This window comes from Dendropsophus ebraccatus, chromosome 13 (genome assembly GCF_027789765.1).
Source record: "Dendropsophus ebraccatus isolate aDenEbr1 chromosome 13, aDenEbr1.pat, whole genome shotgun sequence".
In the NCBI taxonomy this organism is placed as follows: Eukaryota; Metazoa; Chordata; class Amphibia; order Anura; family Hylidae; genus Dendropsophus; species Dendropsophus ebraccatus.
This window is the reverse complement of record NC_091466.1, coordinates 41,971,414-41,994,027: the sequence shown is the minus strand read 5'-3', so window position 1 is coordinate 41,994,027 and position 22,614 is coordinate 41,971,414. Positions and strand designations below refer to the sequence as shown.

Sequence of the window (22,614 nt, the reverse complement as noted above, 5' to 3'; positions counted from 1 at the left end):
TGATGTGGAAGGTTACCGAAAGTGATCTGTATACTGTACACTGCTGTATTTAATACCAACGGCCATTGTTGTGCAAACAACGGTCGTTATTTCACAAACAACGTTGTTATGAAATTCGACTGTTGTTTTTACATAGTGTGAACATAGTCTTAAAGCGATTCTGTACCCACAATCTGACCCTCCCCCCCCAAACCACTTGTACCTTCAGATAGCTGCTTTTAATCCAAGATCTGTCCTGGGGTCCATTAAGCAGGTGATGCAGTTATTGTCATAAAAAACAACGTTTAAACTGGCAGCCCCATACCCAACGTCCGGGGCTTGGATTGTGTATGTATTAGGCTGCCACAACCTCTCTGTCCATCCTCCCCGCCCTCCTCAGCTTTAGGAATGCTCCAGGCAGTTTGTCTCCTATTCATCAGCTGTGTAAATACCGAACATGGGCTGGGTTGTTAAGGCACCTGTGTAATGTTCAGACAGGAGAAAATGTTCCAGTGGCATTCCTAATGATGAAGAGGGTGGGGAGGAGGGACGGAGAGGTGGTGCAAAGTTAGGGCACAGATACTCTAAGCCCCAGCCATTGGGCACGGGGCTGCAAGTTTAAAAGTTGGTTTTTAGGACAATAACTGTATCACCTGCCGAACGGACAGCAGGACAGATCTTGGATTAAAAGCAGCTATCCGAAGGTAGAAGCAGTTTTGGGGGGGTCAGATTGTGGGTACAGAGTCGCTTTAAAGTCTCCTCCTCCCTGAGGAATGAGTCCACAGAGCATGCTTACAAATGTGCTCCATACAAGGAATAGGGTCTGGAGATGTTCACTGTGTTTATGTCTATAAGGCCTACCGTAAAGCATGTCACTAAATGCTGTTAAAAACAACTTAGGCAACATGGCTGTGCCTATAATAATGTCCTACAAATAACATTTAAAAAACATGGCTAATTCCTAAGTCACTGAACCACTTTTTTTTATTGCTGCAAACAATACCACATATTTCCTCCTGTTTCTAGGACATTGGTTCTTGCCTCACTCCCCTTGCATCTTTTTCTTTATTTTAAATCATGATTTCCTGGAATCCTTTTTTAACATTTCTGGCGCCTAAACCAGTCTAAGCCAGGTGGGTGTCATTAGGTTATATTTCTTTAGAGTGCAACCAAATTCACCATAGACAAACCACAGTAACTGTCTGTAAAGTACTGTCTGAGTATGAACAGGAAGGAGACTCATTTGTGGTGCTTTTTGCAAAGATCAATTTGATTATGGCTTATTTATTAATAAACAGGTTTACTGGATTCCACATTTGTTTAATATATGGTAAAAAGAACTTTTAACACATTTGTGTCACTTAAAAATAAATTGACTGGTCACAGACATAGGCAAGCAAAAAGAGTCCAATAGCATCCAAGATGGTGCAAATCTGTAGATTTTTATTACATATCTGAGAATAAAGAATGCATTTTTTTTTTGACCGTCAAGCAAAAACAAAGACCTTCACGGTCAAACATTGCATTCTTTGTACTTGGATATGCAATAAAAATATGAGGATTTGCACGATCTTGGATGCTGGTTTCCCTTGCCTATGTCTATATACTGGCAGTTAGGATTGCTGGTGATCTAACGTAAAGCCACCACTACATAGGCAGCTGATTTCCGAGATCATTTACTTTAAGGGTTCATCTTCACAATTCAGACACTAATGGAATATCACTAGCATATACCTTTACTTTATGACTCGTTGGGATCCAACCCCAACTAATCCTGAGAGTGAAGAGGCTGGTGTAGCTGGACAGCTGTACCCTGTCCAACCATGGTGCATGAGAACTACAGCACAGCTCCATCCAGGCAAGGAAGCCTTCTGCAAGTCCTTGCATAGGTGGTTGGGAACGCATCTCTGCAGTACACTGGTGCCAGGTTTACACCTCTCACATCTGATGCATGGGATTGTAATTGGTGATGTAAGGCTTGCATGCAGCTGCTCAGTCATTAAAACCTATCTAATGAAGTTCCCAGTGGGGCACAGTATTTGTCCTGGTTTTAAAGCCAGATAAGTAAGCGCAGTGCAGATGACTTTTATGCACTTGATGATCTTGCTCTTTAACTTTACGGGGTCTCTATTTGTTGCTGTGGTTCCCAAGCGCTGCCGCTCTTTGCTAATACCAGTTACCAAATCAGTGAGCTCTTTAGAAAAACCTATCCTTTCCCATTTGTTTGTAAAGGCATTGGAAGCAGCTGGGTATTATACTCATGTGGTAATAGAATTGAATAAAACACCTACATTTTGTGGTTAAGAGATGGATCCCATAGGTGTAAAGTTTTGTTGTTACTTCAAGAGACATTTTTCTTTTTTTCAGTTTCCTTTGCCAGAGCAGTGGGGTGGGTGGTCACACTGACTAATCCCAGCGATATTTCTGGATATTAGAATCTCACATTTCAGTTTTCACTCATATAAACTATACCTTGCTAGGCATAACAAAGGAGACTAAAAGTATAACGTTTGGAAGTATGTGTGACTCACATTCTTAAAAGTCAAGATGAATACATATTCAGCAACGGAAAATCGAGCAAGAAACTCCGGAGAGAAGAGAAAAAAAAAAAAAAAAGAGGCAAGAGAGTTCATCAAATGACAAAGTGGAAAGTCCTATTCATAGTCTGGTGTGAGCAGCCATTCAATACGTCTACTTTGCTGAGAAGCTTCCTGTTGTGTTAAGAAGATCGAGACTCGTAGGGACAAAATTGTAAAACAAAGCAGAGAGAAAGTAATCGTACGAAGAAGAGTGGAAATGTTACAGGCTCTGAAGCAGGTATGCATTAATAATACTATCATTAATGTACTGTCTATGTCTTATAGGAATCTTTAAGACCCCTTATTATGCACATGACGGTTATATTACAGATGTAGTAGAGCACTTGTTACCAAGTCTCAGGGCTGCGTTAGACTAGACTTTTTGGAGCAAGATCTTTGAAGGAAAGGTATGGAAGCTAAAGCCCTGGACATTTTGAAAAATGAAAAAAATCTCACTCCAAAAAGTTTTAGTGAAGCCTTGACCCATTAGTCGATACTTTGGGATACTCCCTGGATAAGCCTGGCTCTATGCACTTACTTTTTCTTGAGTACCTGCTTTCAGATTAGCTTGAATTACAAATGTCTTGCTGCCAGTAGATTGTATGTAGTCATTGACTTTAAATAATAATACAGTACGTTTCTTTGTAGCCATTAGTAAAGCCGTGGATAACATATTGTAGTACCACAATGGGGTGTGCCAGAGACAAACCCAGCTCTGCCACATATTCTGACCACAGAGCAAAAGCAGGTGGTATGTATAGAAAATTGTAACGTCTATCTACATGCCAACAGCTTCTGTCATTTTAATGTATTTGTATTTTATATTACTTGTAGGATTTGTTGGTTTATGGCTCATTCTGGGGATGTAGACAGTTATTACAGTTCCTCACAATGCATTTCTCATGGGTATATACATATATATTTTCCACCATGTATTACTCATGCACAGGACATGCCCTTACCCTGCTGCCTGCTGTAGCTAAGCCTAACCTGCAAAACAAACAAACCTCTCCCAGTCAAAAGGCAACAGTCTATGAATGTGCCAGGTGCTCCAACACCAAATCAAGCTTTTATTCCTGTATTAAGGGTAGCCTCACACATACCGTATTGCAGCGGATTTGATCTAAATAACTGAACACAGCCTCAAATCTTCACCATCAAATCTGCTGCAGATCTGCTGCAGATCCTGTATGTGTGAACGCACCCTAAGGCTATGTTCACACTACATAAAAGTACGGCCTTTGTTGCCATCGGTAACAACGACCGTACTTTATGCAACGTGGAACATTGTCTATTCCTCTATAGGATCCCAGCCGGAGTGTATACACATCTTATACGCTCCGGCCAGGATCCCAAGCAGCGCTGCAAAGAACTGATATGTCAGTTTTCTGCGGCCGCAATTCAGTGAATTGCGGCCGTAGGAGACCCTGTCAGTTCACACAATGAAGCGAGCGGCTTTGGCCGCTTGCTTCATTGTGCCCTATGGGGAGTTCTGATGCGGGCGCGCGCCATAAAGATCATCCGGCCGGTACTTAAAGCGTAACTGTCATGTTTTTTTTTATTACAGAAATCAGTAGTATAAGCGATTTTAAGAAACTCTGTAATAGGTTTCATCAGCCAAAAAAGCCTCCTTCTGTACTCAAGAAGCAATCTCCCAGCCTCCCCCCCTGACTTCTTATCTGTGCATTATCAGGCAAACACGTCTTCATTACAGAGCAGCCAGTGAACACGGGCTCTGCTCTCTCCATTGTAAGCCTATGAAGGGGGGAGGGGCCGAGGGAGATGAGGGAGCAGAAAGAGGTGACATGAAGGTCAGCTGTTTGTAGACTGTCTGGGCACCTAAACCGCTAAATTCAGGTGTCAGAAAGGTCAGTGCTTATCTATGAACTCACTGAGAGAAGGTTGCAGGGTGTTGTGCTCTGCAGGACTGCTCCGTGCTCAGTCACTTCTAACAGCCCCTCCCCTCTCCATAGCCACATAATGGAGACAGAAATCCTGCTGCTTCTGAAGTGAGGGGGGAGGCTGGGAGATTGCTTTTTCAGTACAGAAGGAAACTCTTTTGGTTTATAAAACCTATTACAGAGTTTCTTAAAATCGCTTGTACTGTTGATATTTAATGTTTTCAGAAAAATGACCCTGAAATGACAGTTACGCTTTAAGTACTGTCCAGGAAGATCCTAACAGAGACTGGCGGTTCTGTAACCCGGCCGGGTCACGGAACGGCCAGTCTCTTACAAAGTGTGAACATAGCCTAAAGGAGATAATTAGAGGGCATAAAAAAGTCCTAACTTTTCTGCCCTCCGATGCTCCACTTCCTCTGTCTTCCCATCTGTGCTGATACTTCTCCAGACAAGAGAGGGGTGGGAGCATGTTGTGGACAGTGATCAATAGCTGCCTGATGTTACCGATGTCACAGTGACATCGGGCAGCTAATGGACATTGTATGCACCCACAATATGCACCCGCCCCCTCTAGTCTGCGGAAGTTATCATAGACAGGCAGACGGTGGAAGTGGAGCGCCAGAGAGCAGAAATGGTAGGACCTTTCCTGGCCTCCAGATATTCTCTTTAAAGGGGAACTCCAGGTAGAGGTTAAAAAAAATTAAACTTCTGCAGAAGCATAAAGCATTACTTACCTATCTATTCCATTTTTGAAACTACCAAATATCCATTTGTTTTGGGGGGTTCTGTTTTGTGTTTCGCCACTTCCTGGTTTATCAGTTGTACACAGTTCTACAGGTTCCAGAATGCAATGCTTTCCCTCAGCTGTTCATCACAGTTCTCCATCCTGCCTATTCCCCGCCCAAAGCTGTTGCAGAACATCTAGGCTGTGTTCATACATTGCAGTTTCATTGTGTTACTGAATTATTTGTATTAATTTATGATTTCATTGTGGTCCCACCCGCACAGCACACTGTATTCTCTACCTGTAACACCACACAGCGCACTGTATTCTCTACCTGTAACACCACACAGCACACTGTATTCTCTACCTGTAACACCACACAGCACACTGTATTCTCTACCTGTAACACCACACAACACGCTGTATTCTCTACCTGTAACAGCACACAGCACGCTGTATTCTCTACCTGTAACACCACACAGCACGCTGTATTCTCTACCTGTAACACCACACAGCACGCTGTATTCTCTACCTGTAACACCACACAGCACGCTGTATTCTCTACCTGTAACACCACACAGCACGCTGTATTCTCTACCTGTAACACCACACAGCACGCTGTATTCTCTACCTGTAACACCACACAGCACACTGTATTCTCTACTTGTAACACCACACAACACACTGTATTCTCTACCTGTAACACCACACAGCACACTGTATTCTCTACCTGTAACACCACACAGCACGCTGTATTCTCTACCTGTAACACTACACAACACGCTGTATTCTCTACTTGTACCACACAGCACACTGTATTCTCTACCTGTAACGCTGATATTGGAATAAAGTAAAGAACTTTTTGATTTTTTTTTTCTTTTCATTTCCATAAACATATTATGATCAAGCATTTTTTATCTTTGAAGTTGAGCCCCACAATAGGGCTTTGATCCTCTCTGCCGTTTAGCTTCATTTACTTGTGTTACTGCATCATTTTTGTGAATACGCTGCAGTACTGCAATGATACTCCAACATGTGTGAACACAGCCCTAATTTCCCTGCAGACTTCTGCACAATTAGAGAAATCAGTGCAACAGCTGCTTCCGGCCAGTCAGAGATGGTGAATCACTCAGGGGATTGAGGGATCCAGCCTAGTCTCCTGGGAGATCACGCCCTGCCCCCTGTCTGCATCATCAGCCTGTGCTCAGCAAACACACACAATGTGAGACAGAGGCATGGAATATTTGTCTCCTAAGGGGGGATAGCAGAAGGAGCAGGAGACAATGTGGATTTGCACAGGGGCCACTTCCTGGATTTCTATCAGCTACCAGTGTGGCAGAACCGTACAGGTACGATAATACATTGTTTAGACACATATATTTAACTTTTAATGTACTTATAATAGAAAACAAGTTTTTCTTATCCAGAGTTCCCCTTTAAACCTTTAATACATAATGGAGCTGGAAAGAAGCAGCCAGCCATCCAGTATGTTATTATAGTACTTTGTTGAAACAGTATTGGTACATCTTCTGTGTACACAATATGTAGTGATTTGCCCCACAATTAAAGGGAACCAGTCAGCACGATCATGATGGTAAAGATCTCTGATGCACTAACTGGTCTCTATGCCTGTCAATCATCCCTCCAGAGCTCACTGACAGGCACTATAAAGCAAGAAGCTTTTCTGCATCACTGTGCCTGCATCAATTCAGATTGCTATGGTACAGGTGGAGTATTGTAATCAGGGAAGAATAGAAATCCAGCCTGTGGGTGGAACTGAAGACAAGGAGGGGTGGGGATTGGGAGGAAGAACAAGGAGAGGCGTTGCAGGCCTAGGGGATGGATGCCCTAGGCGACGCCTCTTTGACACTAATGCTGAAGAATAAATTATATTTTTCACCCTAACCACAGCACCAGGCGGATTTTGAATGATAAGACTGGGAAGGATTTTCTGAGTACAGATTCGCTTTAAATTCATTTATATTTTTTTAAAGTCAGCCAAGCAAAAAATAAAAGAAAAAGATATATGGCCATCTGATATAGTTTCCAACCAGTATATTTACAGATAAAAAAGACAAAAACAAACAAAAAACAAAACCATTGCATGCAGTGTAATCCAAACATCCATAGGTCCTGTTCGGAACAACTCTAAGTAAAAGTAATCTCAACCAATCAACTATAATCTGATCTGAGCTGAAATCTGGTAGCATTTAGTTTCCCTGCAGCGTTACCGCGGGGGGAGTATAACATGGTGCCCAATAAACTGTCAGTCAGTGTAATCCATGAACAGACCTGGTCCTCCATATAAAAAGAAATTTTTTGTAACCACTCTTCTCTACATAGCACCTGTGAGCCATACTTTAAGGGTATTCCCCGGCCCGCCATAAGGGGGGACCCGCGAGGCCCCCCTCCCTCGCCACTGCACTGCAGTTTTGCTTGCGGTCACAAGAGTTCTGCTACTGTCCCCGGCTGATGCGCAGCTGCCGGGGGTGTCCCGTCCTATTCCCGGCAGCACGCGCATCAGTGAACTCCCTGTGCTGCCTGGGGCCCTGACTTTCATCACAGGAAGCGCACGTCAGAGATGCTCCTGTGCCGGAAGTCCCAGCCCCGGCGCACGGGGAGCTCTCTGATGCGCGCGCTTCCGGGGATAGGACGGGACACCCCCGGCAGCCGCGCATCAGCTGGGGACAGACCAGGAAGTGGGAGGTTCACCGGGGAGTGGATGGCAAGTGAGTTTTTTTTTTTGTTATCTGCTATGCACTGGGAGGGAGAGGGGAGGAGGGGGCCAATCTATAGGAAGTGGGGAAAGGGGGGCCATCTATAAGGGTGGGGGGGAGGGGCCAATCTATAAGAAGGGGGGAGAGGGGAGCCATCTATAATGGGGGGGAGGGGGGACAGAGAAGCCATCTATAAGGGAGGGGGGAGAGGGAAGCCACCTATTAGGGAGGGGGGAGAGGGGACCATCTATAAGCAGGGGGTAGGGGGGCCATCTATAAGCAGGGGGGAAAGGGAGCCATCTATAAGGGAGGGGGGAAAGGGGGCCATCTATAAGCAGAGGGAAAGGGAGCCATCTATAAGGGAGGGGGAAAAGGGGGTCATCTATAAGAGAGGGGGGAGAGGGGGTCATCTATAAGGGAGGGGGAAGAGGGGGCCATCTATAAGGGAGGGGGGAGAGGGAAGCCATCTATAAGAGAGAGGGGGCCATCTATAAGGGAGGGGGGAGAGGGGGCCATCTATAAGGGAGGGGGGAGATGGGTCCATCTATAAGCAGGGGGGAAAGGGAGCCATCTCTAAGGGAGGGGGGAGAGGGCACCATCTATAAGGGAGGAGGGAGAGGGGGCCATCTGTAAGCAGGGGGGAGAGGGAGCCATCTATAGGGAGGGGGGAGGGGCCATCTATAAGGGTGGGGGGAAGAGGGGACCATCTAAAATGTGGGGGGGGAGAGGGGGCCATCTATAAGGGAGGGGGGAGAGGGGGCCATCTATAAGGGGGTATAAGTAAGGGCAGGCATCTATAAGGGAGGGGGGGGAGGGGGAGGGAGAGGGGGCATTTATAAGAGGGTAAAAGTAAGGGCAGGTATCTATAAGGGAGGGGGAGAGGGGGCCATCTATAAGGGGGTATAAGTAAGGGCAGGCATCTATAAGGGAGGGCGGAGATGGGGCCATCTATAAAGGGGTATAAGTAAGGGGCATCTATAAGGGAGGGGGGAGAGGGGGCCATCTATAAGGGAGGGGGGAGAGGGGGCCCTCTATAAGGGAGGGGGGAGAGGGGGCCCTCTATAAGGGAGGGGGGAGAGGGGGCCATCTATAAGGGGGAGGGGCCATCTATAAGGGGGAGAGAGGGGGCCATCTATAAGGGGGTATAAGTAAGGGGGGCATCTATAAGGGGGTATAAGTAAGGGGGGGAGAGGGCCTATAAGGAGGCTACATAGAGGGGGCCATATACTATACGGGGGATCACATAGAGTCAGCCTACCCACTAAATGAGGGCATAAAGGGGCCAATACAGATGTACAGTTAGTAGAGAGATGAGGATGGTGCCTAATGGAGTGAGGAGCCTAATATGTCTGTCTGGCAGATTTGTGGCTCGGAGTTCTCAATGGCCCAGGGCAGATGGAGAAGAAAATGAAAACGACTCTGATCAGAGAAGATGTCCCATGTGAGTCACCTGATATAACTGCACTATAATGTATATGGTGTACAGAGCGTGTGTAGGGCTGGGTCAGCCTCTATATGACTGGATGAGGTGATAGTGATCTGTGTACAGTGGATTATTCAGTAGCAGCGGTGGGGTTAGTCAGTATGTGGTGGTATTAGTCGGTAGCAGCGATGGTGTTAGTCAGTATGTGGTGGTATTAGTCAGTAGCAGCGGTGGTGTTAGTCAGTATGTGGTGGTAATATTTGTTACTTGTTATCTGGTACTGTGTTTTATTGGTCTCAGTATGGATTTGGTCAGTAACAATATGGTGGTGATGGTAGTGGGTGGGGTGTAGCGGTAATATTTCCTTCCTATATACTGGTAATATTGGTCTCAGTGTACAGGATTTGGTCAATAACAGAATGGCGGTAATATGTATGGTGATAAAATTTTCTCTTCCTATAGGCTGGTGTTATTGGTAATATCTGTCTTGGAGTATATACCAATAGCATCACTTGGTCGTGAAAGGAGGGGCGAAGGGGGGGGGGCAGGTTGACCTCTCGCACCAGGGCCCAGGAGACATTAACTACGTCCCTGGGCCTATCCACTGAATGTCTGTCTACAGGATATGTCAGAAATGTATAATAGATGCCAACACTGGGACCCACACCTATCTCTAAAACAGGAGTTTCTTGGTCTTTTCCAATCTAGTCACAGTGACCATAAGTGCTAGGATTCCAAAAACTGCTAAATGGCAGTTTACATAACTCCCATGGACATTAATAGGAGTTGTGTAAGGAGGGGATTTTGTTCTACAGATAGGCGTGGGTCCCAGATGTGAGACCTACATCTATCAGATATTTATGGTGTATCCTGTGGATGAGTCATTAATGCCAGCGATGAGAATATTTCTCTAAAAGGAATTGGTCATCCCTTTCATGCTGCATGAACCAGGCATTAGGGTGGTCCCTGGTGGCTTCTCCCCTCCCCAATGATTGATAGATCTCTCCTTATACCCAAACAGAGAGCTATCAAACAAGCACAGCAGTTGGGGTGGGGGAAGCCCCTAAGGACCATCCCACTGACTAGTGGTTTGAGTGGTATGAAAGTGACAACAGGTTCCCTTAAAGTGTAGTCATAATATATTATGTGCCATATGTCTGTACACCCCAGACCACAAATAGATTTATATCTAAGGCCATGTTCCCACATTGCAGCCAAAGTCATGCCCCGATATGGTCGCTGAACAATGTTGTCAATAATTCCCAGTTTTTAGTGACCATATGGGAGTGTGGTTTCGGTCGCATTGAGTGGCCACAATGTGGGAATGCGTCCTGAACAGATAGCAGTATGCTATGCTATCATTCTTAAGGGTAGCTTTACACGTACCGTATCGCTGCGTTTTTAACTGTGCGTTTTTATCGCTTTTTTGGTGCGATTTTTACATGCGAGTTTCGATTTTCACATAAAAATCATGTGAAAATCAAAACGCGCATGTAAAAAATGCAGCAAAAACGCAGCGTTAAAAATGCAGCGATACGGTACGTGTGAAGGCACCCTAAGCCTTTTCTATCACTGAACGTTTGTTTTATACTAAATGCAGAGTCTGCAATGGATAACGGAAGGCAATACTTCATCACACCCGCGCAAAATAAGGAAGTAATAGAAATAGCCAAAACAATGTAATGAAATACAAAGAGATATAAATGAAAAATAGAGAAAGTCAGAGAGGAAAAGAAGAGCACATAGGAGGCAAAACATCTGCTGCACATACAGTGCCGATCATACAGTGCCGATCTGTGAAGCAGACTACTGCAGACCAAAGGCCCAATTACACAAAACAATTATCAGCCGTATTCGGCCGATATTGGCCGTTATGGCCGATAATCACTTTGTGTAATAGATGATCACGATGCACAATATCAGCTGACTGTTTTCTTTTAACAGGCCAAAACAGCAATCAGCCTGGCAACGATCTGTTGACGTCGCTCTGTGTAACAGGAAGGGCGGCAGACTACCCCTGCTTCTTATGGGCTGCCAGCATGATCTGACGATTGCCTGGGAGCCACCCCCCCCCCCCCCCCCGCAGCTCCCTGTGACCCCCGGATGTTACCCGCTCCTGCTTGCTGTTGGCACATATAATAGTGCCGGCAGCGGGCATGGGAATGAGGAGCAAGCAAGCGCTGACCTGACAGATTGGTGCACGCTTGCTCTCCACATCGCCCCGTGTAATAGGGGCTTAAGGTTATGTTCACATGTTCAGGTTTTTAGATGAAACTTTTGGACCCAAAGCCAACAATAGATTTCAAAGGAAGTAAAATCTCAGTCTTTCCTGTATATATGCCCTCCTTTTATACTCCATTCCCAGCTTTGGTTTCAAAATCTGCGCAAAAGTTTGAACATGGCATGGTTACATACCTAAAATTTTTGAACTAAGGAAAAAGTGTGTATATTGGGGCATTCTGTCCCTCATTTAAAGCTACTCTGTACCCACAATCTGTCTCCCCCAAACCGCTTGTACCTTTGGATAGCTGCTTTTAAGCAAGATCTGTCCTGGGGTCCGTTCGGCAGGTGAGGCAGTTAATGTCATAAAAAAACTTTTAAACTGGCAGCCCGGTGCCCTTTAGCCGTGGCTTACATTGTGTATGAATTAGGGTGGCACAACCCCTCTGTCCCTCCTCCCCACCCTCCTCATCATTAGGAATGCTCCAGCCAAATTGCCTCCTATTCGTCAGCTGTGTGAGCCCGGCACATGGGCCGGATCGTTAAGCAGTTGTGTAGTTTTCACTGCAGAGGAATAGGAAAAATGGTGAAGAGGGTGGGGAGGAGGGACAGAGGCTGCCAGTTTAAAAGTTGTTTTTTAGGACAATAACTGCATCACCTGCCAAACGGACCACAGGTCAAATCTTGCATTAAAAGCAGGTACAAGTGGTTTGGGGAGGTCAGATTGTGGGTACAGAGGCACTTTAAGACCTTCCACAATGAACCATAGCCAGAGTCCATGAAATATCCTCGGGGATGTCAATGGGGAGCATTAAATACTTGCTGTCAGTTTTCCCACCAGTAGTAACTGATCAATGGAGGTCTCAGCAGCTTGTGTTCGTCTTAATTTCAGGTCACTCTTCTACAAATTATTGCCTAATGTGGACAACCCCTTTAAATGATTTTGATTATGTATCAAAAATGTTCGTTCTCCACTAAAACCCTAATTTTGCCGATATTGCAACATTTGTTGTGTAATCCGGCATTCTGCTTTCTAGCCCCGTCTCCTCCGACTGTCAATCATTCTGGAGGAGAGGGACGGATCACGCAGCAGTTCACTAGGTATATATGCACTGCTGGTAATCTGGTAACTCACAGAATGGATATATGCATATCTGTGCTATCAGTTTCCCTTTGCTATTGTTCACACAGGAAGATGTGCGGCCAATAACGTTAAATTTGATCGCAATCCAAAAGAAGCACTCAACCGAGGATTGGGTGTTTTCCCGGTCCTCAGCTGATCACTGTCACTTTTATGTGGGCCAATAATAGTTTTTAGCAATGCTCCTTGCCGTTAATCGACTCGTGTAAAAGTCCATTTAGCCTCATTAGGTAAATGGGTCTGAGAATGATGCAATATGAGATACAGCCGGGAGCTAGAAGTACCATTATGTCCTAATAAAAGGAGCCATGTCTTGCTCATCTCATGGTTTATTATGTGGGAGAGTTTGCCTGATGGGGCTACACAGAGAACTTTTTTTTAAAACATGTTTTAGTGAAACCCACAAATTTGCCAATAATTTGCTTTCCTGTATGCGGTGTGAGTCTATTACATCATCAGCCCTGTTTTAGCAGCATCCCTTTTTTTTATCAAACAAGACAGCTTCAGTGAAAATCTAGAAAAGTTAATTTGCAAACAGATTGTTCTGTGTAAAAATGGCAAACTGTCAATGGCTGGAATGTAGTCAGTTTTACATTTGCGTCCCTTTCTGTTCTTTAAGTAAACTGCATAAATCAATAGTGTATGTGAATATAAGAAATTAAAGCAAATCAACTGTTAGGTACTTTCGCTTTAAGCATTGCGCATGGATAGAACGCGCCCGGTGCCGCAGTCCTTTTTTTTGACTGCGGCCTGGTACCCATGTACCGTGCCATTCTATTCCCGGCACCAGGCTGGGGGTGAAGTACTGGAGGACCGTGGCGCCGTTCTATCCATGGGCAATACTTAAAGCGAATGTACCTGATGGTAAATTCACTTTAAGCAACATACCTTATCAAAGAAAACACTCTCTTTCAACTTATGAACTACTTTTTCTCCCTCCTTCTAATCACTCGCCTGGACTGTTGGCACCGCCACCCACAGAAAGGGGAGAGTAACCCAAGGAAGGTGTAACCGGTATGTGTAGGTGCTGGTGCAATGATCAATGAGATAAGTGAGTGGTGGAGAAGAGAGTGCGCAGAGAAAGGAGAATATGGATAGGTAGAGAAGAAGAAAGAAACATCTCCACTGACTCACAGAATCACCTAGCAAAAAACAGTAACCCTATAGTGACTACAGCTGTGCAATACATACATAGTCATACATAGAATACTGACATCTGGTGGCGAAACTCACATACAACCTCATCACCACCTTACTTTGGAGCAGTGCTTCCCAACCTTTTCCACCTCGGGGCACCCCTACTAAATGAGGTTCTACAAAATAAGAAAACCGTCATACAGTGACTCACAGGTGACGTCTTCTTTGATCTGAGGCGTCACTTTCCCTTTTCCTCTCCATCCAGTCCAGTCCTCCATGATGATTTCTTCCAGCTAATTTTCATCTCTTCAGAACCTGCGAGACAAACATTTAAGCCCCGCACATTTCTAGCAACTTCCTTTCCTTTCTCCCTCCTGTAGGCTCCCAAAGTAACTGCGCTGTGTGGTGTTATGTGCAGTAAAGTGAGTAGGAATGTGGGATGCCCCCTGTATGAAGGATACCCTGCTGTGCCCCCATGAGCTAATAATGCCCCCAGAGGTGCCCCCATGAACTAATAATGCCCCCAGAGGTGCCCCCATGAACTAATAATGCCCCCAGAGGTGCCCCCATGAACTAATAATGCCCCCAGAGGTGCCCCCATGAACTAATAATGCCCCCAGAGGTGCCCCCATGAACTAATAATGCCCCCAGAGGTGCCCCCATAAACTAATAATGCCCACAGAGGTTCCCATATGAACTAATAATGCCCCTAGAGGTGCCCCCATGAACTAATAATGCCCCCAGAGGTGCCCCATGAACTAATAATGCCCCCAGAGGTGCCCCCATGAACTAATAATGCCCCCAGAGGTGCCCCCATGAACTAATAATGCCCCCAGAGGTGCCCCCATGAACTAATAATGCCCCCAGAGGTTCCCATATGAACTAATAATGCCCCCAGAGGTTCCCATATGAACTAATAATGCCCCCAGAGGTGCCCCCATGAACTAATAATGCCCCCAGAGGTGCCCCCATGAACTAATAATGCCCCCAGAGGTGCCCCCATGAGCTAATAATGCCCCCAGAGGTGCCCCCATATACTAATAATGCCCCTAGAGGTGCCCCCATGAGCTAATAATGCCCCCAGAGGTGCCCCTAAAAATAACAAACATCCTACTCACCTAATCTGCGCTGTGGCTGCAGGCAGCAGCTCTCCTCCTCTTCTGGCTCCATCTTGCGAGCCGCAGGGACAGGACCTCCGGCAGGCGTGATGACGTCACATCATCACGTCTGCCGGAGAGGTCACGTCCCGGCCTCCCATAGGCTGCTAGCATTAAGTGCCAGCGGCCTATGGTAGTGAATGTAGGAGCAGGATGCTGACAATTCCTGCTCCTACATTATGCTCACTTTAATGTTCACAGTGCGGGCGGAACATCAAAGTGATCTGTGCATCCCGAGAAGCTGCGCGGCCGCAGCTTCTCGGGATGCTTAAAGTGACAGCACGCATTTCCCACCGGGATCCCGCGGCACCCCTGGCGGGTTCTCCCGGCACACCATTGTGCCGCGGCACCCCGGTTGGGAAGCGCTGCTTTGGAGTATAAGGCTTTTGCGACAGATGTAAGACAAGAAACCGCCAATATGGGACCCCACATATGCATAGGGGAGGGAACGATGCATGAGTGAGCTGCTGTAAATCTAGCACTGGAGTCAGTATAACACTTACTGTACACTGCTCAGTATTGCTATATATCTTCCATGCTGCTGTTGCTTGTAGGCAGGGCCGGATTTACCACTAGGCACCCGTGGTCCGGTGCCTAGGGCAGCACCTTGCAGGGGGGGCAGCACCAGGGAGCAGGGGGAAAGAAAAAACATTTTTTTTTGTTTTTATTTTCTCACCTCCTGTTCAGACTTGCCAGTAAATCTGGTGTCTTTTCCAGGGGGGTGGGGGGTATGGTGGTATTGGTCAGGCCTGGTATGGCCAATCGGTGCGTGAAGATAGGGGGGTCTTCACGTTTAGTGCCTAGGGCAGCAGCAAGTGTTAATACGGCTCTGCTTGTAGGTGTTTGCTAATGAGCTATACAGGTATGTTCACACTGAGTAAATGGGGTGTTCTGATACTAAAGCAGGTGGGATTCCGCGACGAAACTCTCCGCCGCGGAATTCCACCCCATTTGCTCAGCGTAAACATACCCTTAGAGAACCAGATCCCTTTCTGTGAATACAGTGTTTGGGAGTCATAGCAGCTAATCTACAACCACTAACTGAAGAACAACTAGAAATTAGTGAGTCTGCAGAGGGAAGAATCCCATATAAAAGTCATATAATAGAAATTTTTATTGTCACTGGCATACTTGTACAGTATGCCAGTCTTAAAAAAAGCCGCCCCCCCCCCCTTCCCCTCCTGGATTTACTAAGAGTAGAACGCCTCTTAAGGCCCTATTCCACCAACAGATCTGACGACAGATTATCTGACAAAAATTTGAAGCCAAACCCAGGAACAGACTATAAACTGAGATCAGGTCATAAAGGAAAGACTGGATTTCTCCTCTTTTCAGATCCATTCCTGGGCTTGGCTTCAAATCTTTAGCAGATAATCTGTCGTCAGATCTGTTGGTGGAATAGGGCCTTTAGTACCGCCAGCTGCTCAGAGCAGGTGTAGATTTTCGCTGTTGTACACCTGTTTCCAGGTGTAAACCTTAATAAATCGGGTGTGGGAGGAGGCCACTCTTCCTCCGGCGCTCTCCCACCACCCATCAGGCGAGAGACGGATACACCTGGCATATGCCACAGAAAAGGAGCGAATCTGCCCCTTTTCCGTGGCATGCGCTAGGGGCACATGATGACAAAACTCCCCTAAATACTGCTATTTCTCATGTAAACGCATGACAGTTTATCCTAAAATTTACCTTAAAATACTGGTGTGTTTTAAAGCGTAGCTGTCATTTCAAACAACTTTGCAGAAATCAACAGTACAAGCGATTAAAAAGAAAAAAAAAAAGTGTAATATGTTTTATTAGGCAAAAGAATTTCCTTCTGTACTCACTGGGCTGACTTTTCAACACCGCTCCCCCCCCCCCTCCCCCTCCTTTCTTATCTGTTCATAGTCAAGAAAAGCCATCTTCATCAAAGCAAAGTGAAGATAGGTTTGCACTGCCCATTATAGTCTATGGAGGGGGGAGGGGCTGAGAAGATGAGTGGGCAGGAAAAAAAGACAAAGAGCCCTGTGCACTGTGCAGACTTTGTGGCCACAGAAAAGGCTGGATTTATATGTTACACTGCTCAGTGCTGGTCTGGGAACTTCTGAAGGTTTGCTACAGTGAGGTAGGATTGCAGGATGTTGTTGTTAGTGCTTAATGACTATATAGTGTATAGGAGGCAGCACAGAGGCTAGTCTGCATCCACACTGCAGCTGACCATAGGGAAAGCACACAAAGGGATGGAGTTTGGAGGGATAACAGGGGTTAAAATGGCATATAGTAGAGATAGAATGGCCAGATATAGTCCTGCTCCTTATATACATACACAAGACTGCACATCCTGAAAAAATGAACTGAAATGATAGCTACACTTAACAATAAAAAACAATTCAGCCACAATATTCTGACATATGTCATCTAGTAACTGAGAAAAAAAAAATCAAACACCTACAAAAGTATTCTGCGGTCTTCTGTGACTTCCTGAGTGAAGAAAAAAAATCTATAGTCGCCCCAATTTCTCATAATAGTTTATGACATGTAGATAACGGGACGTGTAAGAATTCCCTAGCACAATATTATTATAACAGAGACCATGGCCAATTCTAACATTTTGTAAAACTGCTGCTTGTTTTTCATAGATGATTCATGACCTTTATGTGAATATCCTAACTGCAATACAAACATGACACAAATATAGATGTACTACAAGACAAACAGAATGCGGACCTCCCAAGAATTCTTATTTTTAGCCTGGTCTTTCCTTGGTCTTTTCTGACAAAATTAGGATAATATAACTGTTATCGCAAATTAACAACATAGGGGGAGATTTATCAAACATGGTGTAAAGTGAAACTGGCTCAGTTGCCGTAGCAACCTATCAGATTCCACTTTTCATTCCTCACAGGCTCTTTGGAAAATCAAAGGTGAAATCTGATTGGTTGCTAGGGGCAACTGAGCCAGTTTCACTTTACACCATGTTTGATAAATCTCCCCCATAGTTTTTAAGGCTACCTGTCAAAAATAAAAAGTGCCCAGCAAGGAAAGACACTGGAGAAAGGTCGACCCCCGAACCCATGTGAGGACCTCTACAACGCAGTACAAATGGTTTAGGGGTGGATACATGCCGGTACAGATTCACTTTAAAGCAGTTTAAAAGGGGCCTGGGTGTCCAACTCAGAATTATTTCCCATATTTAATAGGCACTGTCATTTTCAATCAACTTCCCTCCACATGATTGCCAATGTGATTCCTAACTTCGTTAACCAAAAAAGACTCCTTACACCAGGGATGGGGAACCTACGGCCCTCCAGCTGTTGCAATATTTATAGTTTTTGCAACAGCTGGAGGTCCGAAGGTTCCCCATCCCTGCTTTATACCTAGAAAAAAACCTCTGAAACCTTGGCCAGTAGGTGCCTCTCTTCTCTGCATTCTGCTGTCCACTGCACATTGTCAAGAGTGTCTGTCTAGTAACAGCTAGATCAGGACAAATATAGGAAGTCGGAGGGAAGGTTTTAACTTGTGCTGCTGCAAGCAAGCCGGAAGGGGCTGGAAGGAGGAGGGGTAGAAGTATTGGTTCTGTAGATCATAGAGGTGGCACTTGCATCTATCAGACATCTACAGCATGGCCTCTGGATATGCCACCAATGTCCATCTGGGAATACTCCTGTAAGATATCTATCAAATTCTAAGACACTTACAATTTTTTAAATCTTTTCTTTTTTTCATTCGTCTTTACTTGCACCCGCTCAACGGTAGAATGTTTTTGTTTTATATTCTACGGGTATAGAATCCGCACATACATCACACAGATTCTCTAATGTGTATGAGACATGATATATCTAGATAATGCCATGTAATACCTAATACCACTATATTAGTCAGCTCATTTTTGTGGTTGCTTTAACGCTTTTTATAATCTAACATAGTCAGAATAGTACAGCAATTTCCCAATTTTTACCAGAATCACATTTCTAGGTATTTGCTGGACTCTAAAACTATTAAAAGGAATAAAGTGTTTTTTTAAACCAGATAATGACACATACTCTTGTCTTTATATCTATTTATATTTTCTGGTTGCAATTTTTTTCTTCTATCTTTTTTTTTTTTCAGTACTTGATCATCCTTGTGTCCCCCTTCTCTCCTGTGTGTGATGATAAAGAGGAGACTAACAATTAGTGATTTCTACTAAAAAAAAAAACCCTTCTTTCTCATATGACATGTTATGCTCTAATAATTTTCTGTTGTTTCCATATTATGGCTCTGTACAGTCTAGACATTATATATAGAGCTACAATACGCTCATGTCCAGAAATTCATAAAGAGGTTGACTTGCCACAGACAACCCCTTTAATATGGGAGCTGCTACAGGGATCAACATACCGGTACCCTCAACACTTGGGAGAAACTGTGGCAAAACATTATCCCTGCAGTAAAACATTGTATTACATTGTAGCCATTTCAGATTAACACCTTTCACTGTAATCCATGACCTGTTCTTAAAGTGTCCCTGTCGTTATAACTTTCTAACTCTAAATCAATAGATGTGAAATAAAGCAAGTTTGCAATATGCATTATTATTTTTTTTGTTGTTATCGTGCTGTAAAACAAAGCTATACTTACCAGAAATCCAGGACCAGTCTTCTGAAGGCAGATCTTCAGAGAGTCCTGGCTCAATGTGTCTGTCAATCACATGACTGCCTTCTCTGTGAGCGCTAAGATGGCCTAGTAAACACAGGACTTCCTGTTTTCTGACTCTTTGAGAAAAAAACAGTCAGAAAACAGGAAGTGCAGTGTTTTCCATAACTAAAAAAAAATTATGAATGTAAATTGCAAACTTGCTTTATATCACATCTACGGTTTAGATTTTCTAAGTTGAAAAGACAGATTCTTTTTGTTAATGCAGCTTACCCCCATTCGCTTCATACCAGCCTAGGCGCAGTATCTGGCATAACCAACAAACAGATGTAGTCCAGATTTAGAAAACAGTGATATTACTAATCCTGTACAACTTCTTTAATGTTCTAAAAATGACCACCAATGTGTACACCACAACAGATCACTGCGCTGTATTATATCTCTAACCTATTTTTATTTGCATTTATTTTCAGTAACCAAAAAATGATGCCAAAATCTGCAGGAGGCAATGTTTCCTGGGACTTTAATACCACAATGCTGGTTTCCAACAATTCCTCGACCGAGTTACAGCAGTGCAACCCACCCTATGATAAAAGCGCCCTTTTTGTCATCATACTCTACAGCATTGTCCTAGTCATTGGATTTCCAGCTAACATTTTGACCTTGTGGTTGACATTTTTACAAATATGGAGGAAAAACGTGCTGGCTGTATACCTGTTCAGCCTATCCCTAAGTGAACTCATGTACCTTGGGACAATACCCATTTGGATCCTTTATGTGAAAAATGGCCATAATTGGCAATGGGGACCAACCGCTTGCAAAATTACCGGCTATATTTTTTTCAACAACATATATATTAGTATTTTGCTTTTGTGTTGCATTTCCGTGGATCGTTACTTGGCTGTGGAATACGCTTTAGAATCCCGGGGGGTCCGGAGGCAAAAAATTGCCATACTTGTTACTGTGGTTCTTTGCAGCTTGGTGGGGCTTATTCATTCCACAGTCTTCATCATCAGTGATGGTGACCAAACAGAGAACCAAACCACTTGTTTCGAAACCTTGCCTATACCATCACATATCGCTCATTTCTATGTTGCCAGGTTCATCATTGGATTTTTAGTTCCTCTCCTGACATTAATCTATACAAACTCTGTGATAAAAAAGAGGATTGAGACCAGCGGCAGCTTTACCGATCAGCAGAAGAGAAAAGTCAAGTATCTTGCTATAACCATAATAATCATATTCATGATCTGCTTTGCTCCCTATCACTTTGTGTTGCTCACCCGAGGTATTGCTTACTACTTAAAGGAGAGTTCAGAAAACTTCTGTGAATTTGAAGAGGAAATTTATACGGTTTATTCTATATTTCTTTGCCTGGTCACAGTAAACAGTGTGGCGGATCCCTTTATCTACGTATTGGTTAGCGAAAATGTGAGGAAGGATATCTGCAGAGCCATGGGGGTCTGGAGAAGACAACTATCCTTCAATACCAAGAGTGACAGCACCTATCCCCATATGCACAATTCTAGAGATCTACATGTGGACAAAGAGTATTCTTCACAAAGTGGTTATGGGATAACAGATATACTGCAGGAGAGACATTGACCCAATAGTGCGCTGCCGAAATACTAAGATTTTTATTATTTATGTTATTTATTTTTATGGCTAATATGTAAATATTCGTCCCCGCTCTCTTTCCTTATACAAGCCTACATTTAATAAATTCTTATTGAAATAATTCTATGGTCTCAGGGACAGCTTAATTTCCCAATGTATGCTTGTAACTTGTGTCTGGAAGTAATAGCATGTGTAGGATTTTGACAAAGGGTGTAGCATGAACTTGCCAGTCAGTGTTACCATTACTATTGTCAGTCACAGTGACCCAACAACATTGCCAGCTATGGACCATTCCCCTATATAAAAACTCTCCTAAAAGTGCAAGCCGCTATAATACAGCTAACTATAGTACCACCATTATAAGTCGTCCCAATATAAGAACCAGATGTTTCCTGTATGTAGAGCCTGCCAACCCATATCTCCTGGCTGCACACGTCTCCGGCAGCTTATTCATAAAAACCATACAGGTCAGAAACTTGTGAGTTATGTTTTGCTACTATGATGCTTTTAGCTATATTTTATAAACATTCTGCTAGTTTTTTTTTAAGTATAGTTTCTCATATCAAACTGAGCCACTGCAACCTCATCTATGACAGATCACTTAGCAGAAGTGCTGCAGTACAAGTGAGGAAAGCCGATCACAGCTCAGTCTATTGCGTTGGTAAATGACCCCCAGGGACAGCAACTTTCCTGATGTTGACCGCCACAATCAGGAGAATGAGCTGTGGTAGCCCAACTTGCAGCGACCTCCATCCAAGCAGCTCTGTTCTAAATTTACTGAGTTCCTGGATGGAGATCATTGATAGTGGGGAAGTGAAAAGAAAATAGCTAGGCTAATGCTTATCAAAAAAAAAACAAAAAAACCATATATATAGAGAGAATAATATGATCGGAAAATGATCGGAAATAAGATATCCTGTCATATGTAGTCATAATAGTGGACCATAAAACGGCATAAGGATGTGCAGATTGGTCTTTACAAAGTAAAACGAATGTACCACCAGGTACATTAAAGGGGTTGGCCACTTTATAGTAAAATAGTTCAGTGTACAGTATTAGTAAGTGTACTTACTGCACTTACTGACAGCAGCTCCCTGTGTACCTCAGAGCTAAAATCAGACTCCCCTCCTCCCCCCCAGTATCCACCAATGAGCCTGTATATGCTTATGGTGGACACTGGGGGCGTGGCATGGTCACATGCTCCTCCATGTCGTCCATCTTATGGACAGATTCGTCACAGAGCAGGGCAGCCCAGCCTGGAAGAGAAGAGCTCTATGAAGTACATAGGGAGCTGCTGTCAGTATATACAGTAATTACACTTACTAATACTGTAGTCTAAACAATTTTACTATAAAATGGCAAACCCCTTTAACAGACTGGATGCGGAACAGAAGAAAATTGAACTACT

General features: G+C 44.2%; 1 protein-coding gene across 3 annotated transcripts; it reads left to right on the top strand.

Annotated features, from left to right (window-relative positions):
- Nucleotides 1-2,660: 2,660 nt before the first annotated feature.
- GPR132 (G protein-coupled receptor 132) lies at nucleotides 2,661-21,327 on the top strand. Of its 3 annotated transcripts, none has more exons than XM_069950517.1 (2): nucleotides 2,661-2,796; nucleotides 20,063-21,327. In XM_069950517.1, exon 2 carries the CDS (start codon nucleotides 20,073-20,075, stop codon nucleotides 21,192-21,194), a length of 1,122 nt encoding a protein of 373 aa, XP_069806618.1. In that variant the 5' UTR covers nucleotides 2,661-2,796; nucleotides 20,063-20,072; the 3' UTR covers nucleotides 21,195-21,327. The 3 variants fall into 3 exon arrangements, with proteins under 3 accessions (XP_069806618.1, XP_069806620.1, XP_069806619.1); XM_069950519.1 differs by lacking the exon at nucleotides 2,661-2,796 and adding an exon at nucleotides 17,983-18,030; XM_069950518.1 differs by lacking the exon at nucleotides 2,661-2,796 and adding an exon at nucleotides 18,001-18,081.
- Nucleotides 21,328-22,614: the final 1,287 nt, after the last annotated feature.

Coding starts and splice junctions, on each gene's coding strand:
- GPR132 (XM_069950517.1), top strand. CDS start 20,073: ATGATGCCAAAATCTGCAGGAGGCAATGTTTCCTGGGACTTTAATACC.